The sequence below is a fragment of the Podarcis muralis genome, chromosome 5 (genome assembly GCF_964188315.1).
Source record: "Podarcis muralis chromosome 5, rPodMur119.hap1.1, whole genome shotgun sequence".
Lineage (NCBI taxonomy): Eukaryota > Metazoa > Chordata > Lepidosauria > Squamata > Lacertidae > Podarcis > Podarcis muralis.
In genome coordinates this window covers 36,613,507-36,629,209 of record NC_135659.1, presented here as the reverse complement: position 1 = coordinate 36,629,209, position 15,703 = coordinate 36,613,507, and the positions used below count along the sequence as shown (strand labels likewise).

At 41.1% G+C, this 15,703-nt stretch overlaps 1 protein-coding gene across 3 annotated transcripts in view; it reads left to right on the top strand.

The window, feature by feature from the left end:
• Nucleotides 1–13,201, top strand: part of ST6GALNAC3 (ST6 N-acetylgalactosaminide alpha-2,6-sialyltransferase 3) — a 238,857-nt gene extending 225,656 nt beyond the window's left edge. For all 3 annotated transcript variants that reach the window (XM_028733058.2, XM_028733059.2, XM_077928569.1), the window contains 2 exons: nt 6,264–6,371; nt 9,506–13,201. In XM_028733058.2, the coding sequence (XP_028588891.1) occupies nt 6,264–6,371; nt 9,506–9,692 (295 nt within the window). In that variant the 3' untranslated portion in view covers nt 9,693–13,201. The remainder of the gene's footprint in view (nt 1–6,263; nt 6,372–9,505) is intronic.
• The last annotated feature ends 2,502 nt before the right edge of the window (nt 13,202–15,703 follow it).

The following is a 15,703-nucleotide window of genomic DNA, read 5'->3' as shown; positions in this document are numbered from 1 at the left end:
TAAATCACATAGAATAATTAACAGATCATCAGTGAAACAATTATAGTCTATAAAACACTTTTAACAAAGCAACAGCTAAAAATAATAAGGTAAACATCACAAGTAAAGCACAAGTCATATTATATGATTAAACAAATCAATGCAGCATTTATAATCTATAAAAGAATAGCAGCAACATTGACAAAATAGCAAACCAGAAGATAAACCAAGCACTGTTAAATTCATACACACACTCTCCACAACCCCATGACTCATAATCTTTCACTCTATTCTGCTCATTAAAATATGCACAGAATGCCTATGGATCCCTTCTGAAGGTTCCTAGGGCTGGAGGTGGTGCAGCCCAGGTGGAAAAAGTCATTACCCATGTCAAACAGAGTCTCTCTCCCCTCACGGTTCTTTCTTTGGAAACAGCTCCCTTAGGAAGGTTCCTAGGGCTGCAGAGTGGGGCAAGGTAGGTGGGAAAAGCCATTACCTGCTGGCCAACACAGAGTCTATCACCCCTCGCAACCGTTCCCCATCCCTGCACTAGACATACCAATTTATATCTTCTTGTTGTTGTTCTTAACTTACCATTCTAAAAGCAGATCTCAGATAGGGAAGTATGTGATTTATAATAAAGTATCCTTTCAAAGTTCTGACAATAGCACATCTCTCACTCTTATGGAGTTTTTAAAATGGGATCACGGCCATGTTAACGGCTTTGCAGAAAGGGATCATGGCTCTGTTAAAGCAACTGAATATTTGAAACAGTCCTCAGAATCAAGCCACAAACACTGCAACTTTAGAACCATTTAGTGTGCTGTATGCTATTGACTTTAGCATCTGACTTTGAACTTTAGAGTCTAAAGCATGTCACCTGAACGTACCAGCCACAGATGCCTATGTAGGAATGTTCACAATATGGTATGTTCCCACGATGTGATTATATTGATCCTTTTGCTTTGTGGGAGGTGCTTATTCCTTTTACTAACAGAAAGGCTTTAGAGCCGACAAAATTCACTCATTCGACTATTTGTGGAGCTCTAAATCTCTAGAGAATAGGGGGGGAAACACTTTTGACAAATTAGACGCCATTTTCTTTTGTTGTGGTGCTAGACTTTCTTCAATAAATATAGAGTTTCATTTATTTAAGAACAGGATATCTGCTCTCACATTCTGAGCTTATTGTTACTAGTGAAATGCTAGCATATATTGTGACAGCTCTGCCTATAGGATTTTTGGCAAGTTAATCTTGACAAATCCATATTATCTTCATTGTTGCAGTTTACTCTTCCTGTCATGTTTGGTTTCCCCCCCCCCCCTCACATTTTAACTGTATTTTACCCAGTGTATCTGGACAGAAGAAAAATGGGCCAAGCCAGCACAGTGCCATAAATTGTTGGCAAAGACCATATCTTAATTTCCACACAGCTATATTAAGGAAATGGGAGACCCAGAGACTTTTCAGAGGTGACTTAGAAAGCCTGGAGTAGTCATTCATCACTGAGAAGAGAAACACCTTCAGATGCTCCCACTAAGCAAGTTAGGCAGCCTCCTGAGTATATTGCAAACAGAGACCATTTTAAACAGAATCCATTAGGTAAAGGTTTGTTGTTGTAGAGGAGAAGCCGGGGGAAAGTAGTGCTGTATATGGTGTATTTCCTCATTGCTTGAGTCAAATGGGATTACCAAGCAGGGCTCAAATATGTTCAAACCCTGAAAGTCCTGTGTCAGAATCTAAAACGGCACTGACCTCAATCTGATGGAGTAACTGAATCCATGTGCATTGGATTTTTTGAAAGCCTCAGGCATGCTGATGATGCTCATCTTGTCAAGAGAATTCAGTCCCTTCATATAGAAGGGATCTGTGGGGCCATGGCTCTGATCCCACTCCTGGGATGATGTGGACATCTGAGGAGTGCAAACATTGACCTGTAGGCCTGGGTTCTGGAATCAGGAAAACCAACCTGCCTAGCTGCCTACATGCCCATATTTCCTCACCTCAGACAACCATGTGAATGCATGGGCAGTGTGAATGGGACCGGGAAGACCTGTGCATTCTATACTCTTGGTGCTTCAAGGTATTGTGCCCTGTTCCTCAAACCCTGCCTCCAGCAGAGTTCTGGGGCCTCCTATTGCCTCTTGCAGTCATGTGGTAGTAAAGAGTTGCCCTCCTGCACTGCTAAGGGTTCTAAGGAGGAATCCTCAAAAGAAAAACCAGCATCCTTCGAAAAATTACTGGGCTACAACACATATTATTCCTGACCATGGCCATTCTGGCTGGGATTGATGGAAGTTGGAGTCCAACACCATTTAAAGATCTACAAGTTCCCTGTCCCTGGTTTCATCTTACTGTATTAAGATTTGATTGGTCTATAATATTTGTATAACCACCTGTTTAAATTCTGTTGATCTGTCTTTAAATTGTTCTTGAATTACCATGAAATGTTGCTATATTTTATTATGCAATGTTCTTTTTCTAATGGTATGAGCCTCTTTAAATCCAGCAAAGAGTTTGCCATGTGTGATGAATGCACTCCATAATATAGAAATATGTGCCTTTGTTATATGGTATGTGGATCTTGCATGATTTATCAATCAGACATGTCTTTCTTGTAGGAAATCATCTTCTGCAAAGCATCCTTTATTATTTCTGCTTGGAACAGAATCTATCGCTTCTTGATTCCACAATATGTTTTTGCAGGATATTGTCAACAATATGACCTTTTGGGGAAGTTTAAAATTGTTTTCACACTTCCAGCTCTGCCTTCGTTAGCTTGACAGAAATATGTTTACAGTATAAAAATTCATTCTAAGGTGTTACAAATCACCCATTGTTGTTGTTGTTTCATTGTATTCCTTCATTAGCTGCGTATCTCCAGGAGGGAGGAAATGTAGAAAGTGGAATTTTGCTTTAAACAATCGAATCTGTATTCTGTCATGCTTTCCATCTCCCAAGGAAGGTATCTGAGAACTTACTTGTCTGTTTTTATTTATCTTGCCAGTGAAGTGTATTGATGAGAAGAAACAAGGTCCAATGGTGTTAAAACAAGACATGAAATATTGATTAATTCATTTTTAAAATTCCTTTTTGCTCCCGAGTATAGCCGTTTTAAAATGCTACTGTCAATATAGTACTTTCTAATAAACCTTCGCTATCAGAAGAATCCTCTTTCTTCATAGTACTTTGGTAAATGACTATTATCCTTCCAAATTGGGAGCTTTAAAAAGCTCAAGGTAGCATCTTTTTACTGCTAAGAGAGGGAGCTGGTTAGAGAGAGCACAGATAAATGTTGTTGTGTCTGACAGGAACTGCTCCTCATGCTCTCTCCAGAATTTGGTTGAGAACTGCGAGTAGTTAGCAGTAAGTATTCTAGGTGGCTGGAGGCAGTGCTTTTCATAGTGGCTGGAGAAACTCAACAGACAGATAAAGAGAAGGGTTAAAAGAATGACAGTTGCAAGAGGCAAGAAACTGCTCTGCTTCAGTGTGGCTTTATTAGTGCATTGGAGTGAAGGACAGTTACAGACTCATCTCTAGCAGGTTTTCTTGGAACGAAATCCCACAGTGTTAAATAGGACTTCATAGTGAGTGTAGCATTTTAGCCTGAATAAATCTCAAAGTGCAGAGAATGAAGAAACAGCAATGGTTTCATTAAGGAGGAAAGAAAGAGCTTGACACTTAGGGTGTGTGTAGAGTTTGAATGGATCTTGAGTCCTGAGCTGAAGCAAGGTGCCTCAAAGAGATTTGGGTCTTATCAGCAGCGAAGTAGGATCTGTAAAAGGAAATACAAATCGAAGCATGGGTCCTAAAAGAGCTTCATGGCACCTCAACAGTCCAGACTAAAAAATAAATAAAAATGCTGCAGATGAGCATCTTCTAAAACTCAAAGTACTGTACTTTTCCATGTATTAGACAAGTTTTTTTTTACTCTAAAAGAAGGTCTAAAATCTTATACATGGGTAGTGGGTAGGTGTGACGGATGATCGGTTGCAGCCATGAGCTGCAGGTTGTCATTGGTGTGTGATTGGTAGCTGCAGCAAATGCTGCTTTGTATTGTATTGGCTGATGTGCGTTAAATGGGTGTGTGATTGGTTGCTGCGTCAATTGCTGTTGTTGATTTTCTTCCGCTGCATTAATTTGGCTTGTGATCTGCGATTGGGCAGACACGTTTTGCAGATGCGAGTGATTGTTAGCGAGCGATGTTGAAGGTTGGGTTAGTGATTTACTTTATTTCCCCCCAAAAAAATACCCCAACAACCTTTGTCATTCCCCCCACTCCACCCCCCAAAAAGCTCAACTACTCTTGGCAACCCTCCCCAAAAAGCAACTCTGGGCCATTTTCTTAATTTGGAGTCCCCAAAAATAGGGGGCCTTATACAAGGGGGCGTGTTATACACGGAAAAGTACGGTAATATCCCCAAGCTTGTCATTTAAGGAATGACACCCAGATGGGATGATAGGGGGAGGGAGATAGAGCACTGGAATCAGGAGAGGGCAGATGGTGTGCTCCAATCCCAACTTCCAGGTCCAGTTTGTAATTGGAATGGGCTTCAGTTCTCCTGCCCAAAAACAACCCTAAATATTTATAGACACTTGATAGGTACCCAGACCATAACTCCTGAAGCTATTTGCCTGAATTTGGCAAGTTTTATCCAATATGGAGGGCTTGTAAAAAGAGCGGGGAAAGATGTAGTCCCTTTTTTAAGAGACAATGAAGCACCTTTGCACAATGTTCCGACAACCTCCCATGGTCATAATATGAATTCAGGCATTCATCCATGCTGTTAATGATCAGGTACCTGGATCAGGGTGCAGAAGTATTTTGGCAACATCCCATGTGGAGCTATAATAGCTCTCCTCAAGTATCCATTCATGTGATTCAAAATTAGAAGGAAGCCCAAAGTGTGTGGGGGGGTCTGCTGGCTCCATCCCTGCTGTCACGTCCCCACCAATCCCAAAACCAGTGTGTTGTGAAGGGAACATCTGTAGACAGGAACTGGCTGTATATACATAGGCTCCCTTCAGGATTTAGAACCCTGTACATCTGTTGTTCAAGTTTGAGAGAGAGAGAGAGAGAGAGAGAGAGAGAGAGAGAGAAGAAGAAGAAGAAGAAGAAGAAGAAGAAGAAGAAGAAGAAGAAGAAGAAGAAGAAGAAGGAGAAGAAGAAGCAACCATTTGATAGTAAGAAAAAGTGAAAGACCCAGTGAAAGGTCTTGAGAAACAGATGTAGATATGATCTCTTGCATGGGAAACCACAATGAACCTCATGTTACAGTTTGAATAGGTTTGGAATGGGGAGTCAAAAAAAGATCAAGCTAAGATTCCAGTATAACTAGAGAAGATATGATGCTCTGGATTTTAGTCATCCCATGAATGACTTAGGTTTGTAGCAGCAAACCTAAGTTGTAACCATGTTTACATGTGACAGTAAGCTGAGACAACCTTGCTACTCTAGATGACTATGTTGATAGGAATATGTGCTTATAACCACATAAGTCTCCTGCACACATTACATTTTAGGTAGGGCTGATTACCTAAACACACAGCATGTGAATCATTCTTGAGCAGCCTTCCCCAACTTGGTGCCCTCCAGATGCTGGACTACAACTTCCTTCATCCCTGGTGTGGGTCTTTGGGGAGTTGTAGTGCAAGGCATTTGGAGCACCAGACTGATGAAGACTAATCTTGGAGGGGGAAGCAGTTCTTGAGAAAGCAGGAGTTCAGCTATGCTGATAGTTATGTAGCAGAATGAGTGAAGTGGGAACTGTGAATTTATGTTAATTGTGAGGAAAGGGCTTCATCAGGGTCAAAGATGGCTACTTCCCAGAAGTTCCAAGTTCAAATATGTGTCATTTTAACGTTACATGAAAGCATCTAAGCGTAAAGGTCACACTCTGGTGCTACACATTTGTTTCTTAAAGTTGTAAATAATTTTTCTACATTATCCTACATAAATATCCAGATTTCAGAAATGCATATAGTCAAATCTTAGGTATGCTTTTTTGCAAAAATAAGTCCAACTATGCAGAATGGAACTTCCTCTCAGGTGAGTGTACATAAAATCACAGCTTTAGTGTATAGCATTTCTTTTGCAGGCTATCCCAGAGAATCCAAGCCTGCTGGAGTTGGAGGACAACAATAAATAACTCGAAATAATTACATATTTTTGTCAGTTTGTCAAGTTGCTGAATGTCTTTTGTGCCAGATAATGGATGATATGTCTTTGAGAAAGTGTTAGCAATTCCTCAATGTGGTCTGCTGTGTGTTGTGTCTTTTACAGAATCCAGTCAGGATCCTATCTCAGTACTGGTTGGTTTACCTTAATTCTGGCTATGGATGCTTGCTACAGAATACATGTCTATGGGATGATAAATGACACCTACTGCAAGTAAGATCACAGGAAATTATTTTCATGCATCTACAATTCTGATGCCTTGTCAAAATTTCACAATTCATTTTAATGCCATAAATCCAAGAAATTGATTAGGCAGGCATCCCCCCACAGCGGTCTGTATTGACATGGCACTTTATTGTCAGTGTATTTAGTCCCCATATGGCATGTGGTATTGATTAAATAAAAGCATTTACAAAAGTTTAATGTCAAATGTCACGAAGAAGTTTTACAATGAAAGACTTTCTGCCAAATCAGAATGAAGCCGGGGACACGGGGACACATTTCTGTTAGCTTCTTACAGCTCCTGTGCAGTGAGAGTGTACAGTATAAGAAGCAAAAATCTATCCTCTCTTGGAATTGAGTAAACTACTGCAAATAATTTGAAGTGATTCGCCCTGATACAGGTCAGGAGATCCACCTGCACAAGCAGCTGCTGGATCAGAAACCGCAGGCATGAATTAGATGTGCATTAAAATGCACATTGAAATGTACAAGTGCACAGCAGAGGGTGTTCCTGTCTGCGTTGCATTACTTTCAGCTGCATTTGATAAACATTCTCACACAGCTAGTTATCAATAAGTAAATACCTTTTTATGTGCAAATTATAATTATAATTAATTATAAATATAATAGAGGAAAATTGGAGTGATTATGGATTCCTTAATAATACGGATAATAGGTTGTAATAATAATAATAATAATAATAATAATAATAATAATAATAATAATAATAATAATAGAATAGTTAGACACACTAGCCAGGCACACTAACTATTCTTACTATATAGGATGCAGGCCTGGTCAGGACGGTTTTCCTGTTATAGAGTCTGGGCTTGACAAGGTACGTGAGCCTCACCTGAGCCTTCTCCAGCTGAGGAATCACACACCTCCTCCCCGAGCTAAGAAGCCCCACCTGGGCTGTGGATCCTTGCCTGCCTTCCCTCTGAACTGACAGCTGAAAGTTCTGGAATCCTGAGGTCAGGGAGTGATATGTCCTATTTTGCCACTTAGGGCAAAACAGGAAGTGCCACCCTGCTCTGCCACACCACCACCACCAGTGGGGCACTCACCACCACTGCGCCATCTGCCAGTGGCGACTGCAGCTGTACCACCAGCTGTGTCACCTCCTCCGCTTGTGGAGAAGCACTGCTGGCATTGGTCCCTGAAAGAGCTTGCGAGATCTCTCCCAAATCTCAAGAGATATTTTTGCTCTCCTAGACATCTTGCAAGACTTTGATGAGCTCTTACAAGATCTTCCAGGAAATCAGCACCTATCCTGGCACCACTTCTCGGCCAGGACGCAGGCCTGGTGTCAGGATGCTGTCAGCGGCTCCTGACTGGTTGCCCAGGAAAGTATAAAGACAAGGAAGAGTTTCTTACCGTCCTTTTTTATTTCAGGCTTTACATAGAGAGGCTATAGAATCCAGCCTCTTGGATAATGGCTTTATCCCAAGCGAATCTCCACCTCCTGTCTCTCCCACTTTCTCATTCATCACTTGTACATGTGCTGCTATGTGCTCTTTGCTCTCCTACTTTTAAGGCTTGTCAGGTTTGGGGAGATGGAGGGTCTGGAATGCTTTCTAATGACCACATTTCAGCCAGCTGCTGCTGCTCCTCTCCTATTATTTCCCAACTTTTCCCTTCATCTGCCTCTGAGCTGCCACCTCCCTCAAACCCCTGTTGTAAATCTATACTGTCTTCCTCTTCTTCCTCCCTGGAAGTGTCAGGATGGGGAGGCAGTCTCCACCATTCCTCTTCTGCCCAGTACCTGACAGAAAGGAATGACATTTTCCCATCCTCCTAAGATCTGCTCAGCAAAGCTATTTATTCTCTTATATATGCAGATGATGGAGTTCTAATTTCACAGACATGGTTGGGTCTTGAGCTGTTACTGATTGAATTTGCTGATTACTGTAAAAAAGAAAAAAGAATCCTTAACTATCAAACATTCAAAATCCAAAATTATGGTATTCTCCAAGAAGTAGATGAAAATCTTCTGTGTCCTGGATAATCATGGATTTGATCAAATTGATTTGTATAAATATTGTTTCAGCTTGGGAACCCAGGGAACACTGACAAAGGCCAAAGCAGAGCAGTCTGGGAGTGCAATAGTTTGTTTCCCTTGTACAAAGGGTAGACTATTTATCCTAATGGCAATTTGTATTTTTTCAAACAAAATTGCATCCCAGGTTCTTTTTGGAACAACTATTTGGTTTCCATGTTTTAAAATCTCTCCAGAATGTCTTTCTTCTGTTTATATAGAAACCAATTTGTTTTTCAATGTTACTCTAAATTTGGAAGCTGGTCTAAATTCTTTGAGCAGCCTGGCTTAGACATATTCCTTTCACTTTTGACTTATGCAATTGGGCTTTCCTTCCCACCCCAGCCCCTTAAAAAACACTTGATGAATATATCTGTATTTCGAAATACTTGTTTGCTGCATTTATATTTTATGTGTTCTGGTCAGGAGTCAGTTAAAGCTGTTTTTTTTTCTGAGGCGAAGGACACTATGCTCCCGTTCCTGCTTTGATGTCCTTCCTTTCCCCTTGATTTCCTGTTGCCATTGATGTTCTGCTTTACTTTATTGAAAGAAATGCACTGGAAATAATGTTTTTAAAAATGCCCCCGTCCCAATCTGAGGGTCACAGGCTAATTCAGGAGCTGCATCATAGACCTGTGTGGCACACACTACTCTCAGAAGTTTTATGACATTCAAACAGTTTATAGGTTTTGTTAAATAAATAAAAAACCTCCAGAAGGCGGGAATGGCTGAAGGTTCAGGAAGAGTAACCAGTGCTGTCCTCAGTATCTGCTGCTTGAGGTGATTGCCTCACTTTCCCTAATGATAGGGCTGGCCCTAGTTCTGGTGTGCCTATGAAATATTGTAGGTGTGATGAACTTAATGAATAAATCAGCCCTGTGACTGTGTAAGCAGTTCGCAGACTTAAACTTCATTATTAATATCCATTCATACTGTGCTCTGCATGTTCCAAATGTGATCTCCTTCTTTTGTCCAGAAGCTTTTACTGTGACTTTTATTTAATGTGTACAGATGTGTTTATGGTAGATTTATTTACATGGCCCAGAAAATATATTTCAGTGACTTCTATGTTTTGTCTTTGTTCCAGGTCAGAAGGCTTTAGGAAAGTTCCTTATCACTATTATGAGCCTGGAAGAGATGAATGTGATGAGTACTTTCTGCATGAAAATGCACCCTATGGAGGCCACAGGTTTATCACAGAAAAAAAAGTGTTTGCTGACTGGGCTAAGAGGCGCACAATAACATTTACACATCCTAACTGGACATTGTCATGATGCTGGTTCTCACGTCGTCCCTTAAGGAGCATAATGTTCCATTCAAGGCATGCCACAGTTTACAGGGATATTTTCAACTTACTTGACTTCCACAACTTTAGTGGCATGGAAGAAACAAGATGGTCCCACCATTTAACAAGTGGAGTGAAACTTATCCATCTATGGAAGACATGCAAGATGCTTATTCTGTCTCTTAGGGTTGGGATAGAATAATGCACTTTGTTTTTAAACTAGACTTTATTTTTATTTTTTTAAAATCAAGATGGTAACAGTTTGGTTTTAATATGATAATGTTCTTAAGGAAGGAAATACACAATCCCACACAGTCCCACTATCCTGGCTGTCTGTGGAGAAATGATATAAATACTTGAATTTAGATTGTGAATTAGAGTTTTCATTACTAAGAGAACCTTCTTGTCTTAGGCACAGATTGTTAAGAGCCAGCTGCGTATGTGTTTGTTTGTTTTTAAAAATATACGCATGGCTACAAATTCACATTATATGAGAAAATTAGAGATGGGTTAAGAAAGATTCCTGAACTCCAATTAGTTTCTACACATGGGGATTTTGTATGTTTGAAGCCCAGGAGTACTTCATATGCTGTGAATGACAACCTGCTGCAGCAGCGGTTCAACAATCCAGTCTTTCTGGACATTGCCTCAAATTTTCCTGGCATGCATCAACACAGCTACCTTCTGCTCTAAAAAATACTCCATAGACATAGACAGCACATTTCATTAGGGTGTGCACCCAGGAATTTATTGAATACATATTCATACTCCATCATAAAGGATATTCATTATTTACATCAAATGAACTAAAGTAACTAAAACTTAACTAAACTCTTTTATTTTAATTAACAACTAAAATATCATTTATTTATTTAGCTGTAGTGATTATCAGGTGTATACAAAGATACAGTCAGTTTTATTTTTCTTTCTATTTATTTACACAACCAAAATTGACCAAAACAGATTAAGGGTGCTTCATCTTCCTGTCTTAGAGAACGAGATGCTTCTCACCATGAGTTATGGACTTAAATTCCTCAACCACATCAATCTAATTAACTGAAAAGCAGCCCTTCACTCCCACAGATATCTCTACACAAAAGGTGACAAGTGGAGCTCAGGTGGAGACAGAGCTATGAGACAAAAGAAGGCTAGGATGTCCAACTTCCTACCTTACTACCACTACAGGAGCCAATCATCTCATCACTGCTTCTAGGGGCAGACTCAGGCAGAAGCTGCAACTCCACCCCAGATCCATTCCAGCCTTTTTATTCTGCCTATGTCGCTCTGTCCGTTCCCCTTCCCTTCCCTTCCACTCCCTTCCCTTCCACCTTTGTCTCTCTCCCACCACTCTTCCCCACAGGTCCTGGCCACTGAGGGAGCTGTGTTGCCACTTTGTTCTCTTTCCTCCACACCACAATTCCTGTTTTTTAAACAACAACAAGAAGAAGAACAATGTTAGGGTGTGCCTTGGCACACCCAGCACACCCAATGTGCATGTCTGCAGTATGTACACTCCCTTTTTGGAGCAGAACTTATATAGCTGTTGTTTGACATCTTAAGGAAGCTCCACATGTGACCTGCATGTGGAAATAGAGGCCCTGGAATCTCATACCTCTAAAATGGTTTTGGATAGCAAATCCTTTGTGGTCTTGAGCAGTTTAGCTCAACTCTCTGCCTCAAACTCTCCATGTTGAAAAATGGGGATAATACCTACCTCACAAGGCCATTGTGAAAATGAGTGTATGGACTTTTGGTGATAGTTCATTTGAATGGCTTCTTCCTAGCTGTGGGAGCTTCATACACATTCCTCTGTGTTTTGTACTTTGAGGAACATTGAATCTGAAGTGTGAATCCATGCTAGGCAATGATGGCTGCATTTGGATGTCATAAAAAAACAAACAAACAGGAGTAGACCCAGCCTTTTTTGGAACTGATGCAGTATGTGCTCATCTTGCCTCCTCTGGTGTGGTGAAAGGAGGAGTTTAGAAGCAATCACTTCAGATTTCAATTAACCACAGTTTAGTGTTACATCCAAACCCTAAACTTTGGTTAATGTTATCTATGTTTTGTTGAAACAAGCCAGCTTCATAATCTATGGGTTGAAGTTGGCTTGTTTTCAACAAACCATACCTGACAGTAGCCACAGTTTTACAGTTGCGTAAAGCACAACAAGCTTTGGTTAATCAAAAACAGACGTGAAAACTTCCAAATTCCTTGTTGCTGGATTGCAGGAAGCAACAGAACCCAGAGGGGGGCTAGGCTCTCATTGCTTTCAGTTTATCAAGACATCCAACCTCTAAATATCTTCATTCCTGTTGCAACCATTCAGTGTGCATTGACTTCTTCTGAAGGTTCTTGTTCTCAGAAAACTATCCCTTTAATGGATGGAGCTCAGGAATGTTTTCTATTTGCCCATTTCTAATTGAAATACTACCCTGATTTATCTGTTTGTGTGAGGATCATACAAAAGTTAGATAGTTAGCTCAGCAAATTAGTTATGAGCTGAGCCTATGTAACAGAGACAAATATTTAAAGCAGAGGAGGTAGATGAGACAGATAATGACTGCTAATCCAGTAACTGCTAATCCATAGTTTAATGCAAGTGGGAGGAGGAGTTCAATAGCTTATGCTTGCATTTCTGCTTAACCGCAGCTTGTCATGCCATCTGAACCAACAAACTGTCGTTCATGTGAACTATGGTTTAATTAAAACAGACTAACTTCAAATGGTGTTTCAACAAGCCATAGTTGACATTAACCATGGTTTAGGGTTTAGATGAAATACGAAAATTGAAGTTAAGGGGGATAGGAAGCAAAGACTTCTAGACATCTCTTGCAGTTAGTTCAGAAGCCTGAGGCTCTAAGCACAATCATATTACACTAAACTATGGTTTAGCATGGCTTTTGAATACTGTCAGTTAATCAAAGTTTGGATAATGAGGCTACTACTGTACAATGTCTCCTTATTTCCATTTACATCAGAAGAGGGTTTTTTTCATATTAAAAAATATGAAATAAGTCTTAAGATCCATACCATTTGAAAAGATTCTCTGATAATAACCTGGGTATCAGAACAACACTGAACTAGTACTGCTAAAACTTGAAAAGAGGTTCATTGACCCTTACTCTTGTAGAACTGTCAAAAAGCCTAAGCATTGAAACCACCAGGCATTTTGTATTACTTTGCTGAATCATGAACAAGTGATTGCAAAATCCTATTTTTTACATGCGTTTGTATAAGGATTGTTATTTCCTGTTGTATATTTGTATATAGAGGTCTATCTTTTATATGTCCACAGTATATATATATATGTTCTCATTCCATCATCACCATTATTAAGTGCCACCTTCCTGCACTGGGGATTTTGTGCACATCATGCAGTTGTGTGATTTTACACCTGGGTAGTTGTCTTCTGCACTTCGCAGCATACTAAAGACGAGCTCTCATTTCTCCCCAGGTAGATTCTCACTCAACTCTAATAAATTACCTCAAGCCCTTGCTTTATTTGTGGGCTTGTAACTACCTCACGGTAAACACAACGAGTTTCTCTTGGTTCAGCAGTCAAGGGTTAGAACAGAATGTGTGCACAAACCTTGTCAGGAAAACATCATTCACCAGCAGTGCTCTTGAGTACTCCACGACTTCCTTGCCGCTCCTGATATTAGTCTCATTGCTTTTATTCCTCCTGTGACTGTGCCCTTGCTTGCCAATTGTTAGAAATGTCTTCTACCTTTATTCATTGTACTTTGCTTTTTATTCTTTATACAGTTCAGCATATACAGGCAGAGCAGGATGAGGATGTTAGGAAACTGTGAGTAAATGCACCGTATAAACATATATTCCATTTTATACTAGTTTGGGGATATGGCTTCCCCTTCAGAATTACAGTTTGTTGAGGGTGCTAAGAATACTCTGCTAACCATCCTATTCATGTCCACAGTTTGGGATAACAGGATGACTGTTATACCACTTTTAAGGGAGATACTCCTTGAAATTAGTTGAATGTATCAAGACAAGTGGCTTCTCAACATACTAGTTGGGCATTTTAGTAAAACAGAAGAGCAATCAATTAGTACCCCATTTTAAAAAGTGCAGCTTTTTGTTGAACCATCCATCAATTGTGCTGTACAAAGTGCTTTGCTATCTCTAGTCTCCTAGCCTAGCATTTGGTCAGATAGCAATCATCATAGAATTCAGCAAGGCCCATGTGTGACCTGTGGATTGTGGGTCTTTACAGTTGGTCAGTGTCCTCAAGGGGTTCGGTAATATGCCCTAACCAGATTCTAAGGAACATCAAAGGTTATGTCCCCTCATGTCACCACCACATTTAATTGTCATAATTATTTTATATTGTATTTTTGTTCCTTTATCATGATTTGAATGTACATTTGCGTGGACAGGCGGAGTCCCAGATCCCGAGTGGTCCCCCCCCCCGTCATGTGGAATAACGACTCTCGACAACGTGCTATGGGATTAAATTGGCCACAACTTTATTAAATTTAAAATGTGGGTAGACCTTGGCTCAGGCATTGGGCGTTCTCCCTCCCCAGTCCCCAGCCGGGGACCTAGGGAGCTTCAGGGTTATCCAGTGTGTGGGGGGGATGGGCTGGCTCTGGAGAACATATGTTCAAGCAGAGACAGCCGCCCCCGTTACGCCGCCGCCGCCGCAGGGGAGAGCAATGACGACCTTTCGGCGTACGGTCAAAGCCTCCCTTCAGAAACCCCCTTTAACGGGGAACCCTGGTATCGCCGCCGCAAAGAGGAAGATGGACTAAAGGATTCCGCCCAAGGCCTGATACCGCCAAAGTTGTGACGTTTTGCTACGGGAAAGGCGAAACCTGCCAATGCAGGGAAATTCCTTTCCGGCCCTTTAACAGCGACCTTATCATAGCAGCGCCCGCATACCTGTGGAGAAAGGTTAACCTGCAAAACCTATGAAGAAAAGTTAACCTGCAAGAGAAGACATTAACTGAGGGTGGGTAGGGTGGGAGAAGCTCTGGAGCCAAGTGAGGATTACCAGGTAAGATCCTCCCTCTATTGTGTGGGCAGGTAATCCCTCCCCTACCTGGTCTGGTTTCCCTGGCAACGCTTCCCCCAGGTGGGATTGGACAACTCACTGAAGTAGGCGGTGACCTCCAGGTATCCCACCTGAGGGAAGGCAAAGCCTATGCTGATGGGGCCACTCCAGATCCAGGGCTGCACGCGTCCACGCAAAGGGCGCCCCCCATTTTAAGCGGGGAGCGGTCATTACCCCATCAGTGAGAGGATACTTGAAGATAGACAAAGAACATGTTCTTATTTGCCTGTTTCTCTGACTTTAACCATTTCAAGTTTGCCATTTGAGCTTAGATTTGGGAAGAGCATTAGGATGTCTTCACCATTACTTGTAATGCTGAGACAAACGATGACTTAACATGAACAAGTGTCAGGATACACAGAGAGAAAATAATGACTGTTTTATTCCTCTCCCAGGCCTGCTGTACTACCTGGAACTAATGGTTTGGCTTAGCATTACGTATGAATCTAGTCTTGTGGTTGGTCTCACTGCAGCTAAGGTTTGTTCTTGACTTACCACTCATAGTTTACTTGGGGGAGACAAACCACAAGCCTGGGTACACATGTAACATTCAGCCAAACCATAGCTTAGCACCAGGTAGCACAGCATCAGTAGGACAAGGGGAGAAGGCTGCCACTTTTGCTATGTTCACACATGCATTTGCTTGTTCATGCTTAGCTGTGGTTTGGCTTAATGTTATGTGCAAACCAGGCCAGAAATACTTGTTAGGTCTGATATTTCTACCCATGAATTTGTTCCTCCTAAAGTTTCTAATTTACAAGAAGCCACAGCACCTGTAATCTAAAGTGTCCATAATCATATTAACAGTGAGCAACATAATCCAAGCTCCATTGATTTAAGCAGAATTGATTTCCAAGTAAGCGTTTGGACTGAAGATGGGCTCAAATAAGCCCCAATGCCCTGAAGCATCAGCTCCAGCCTTC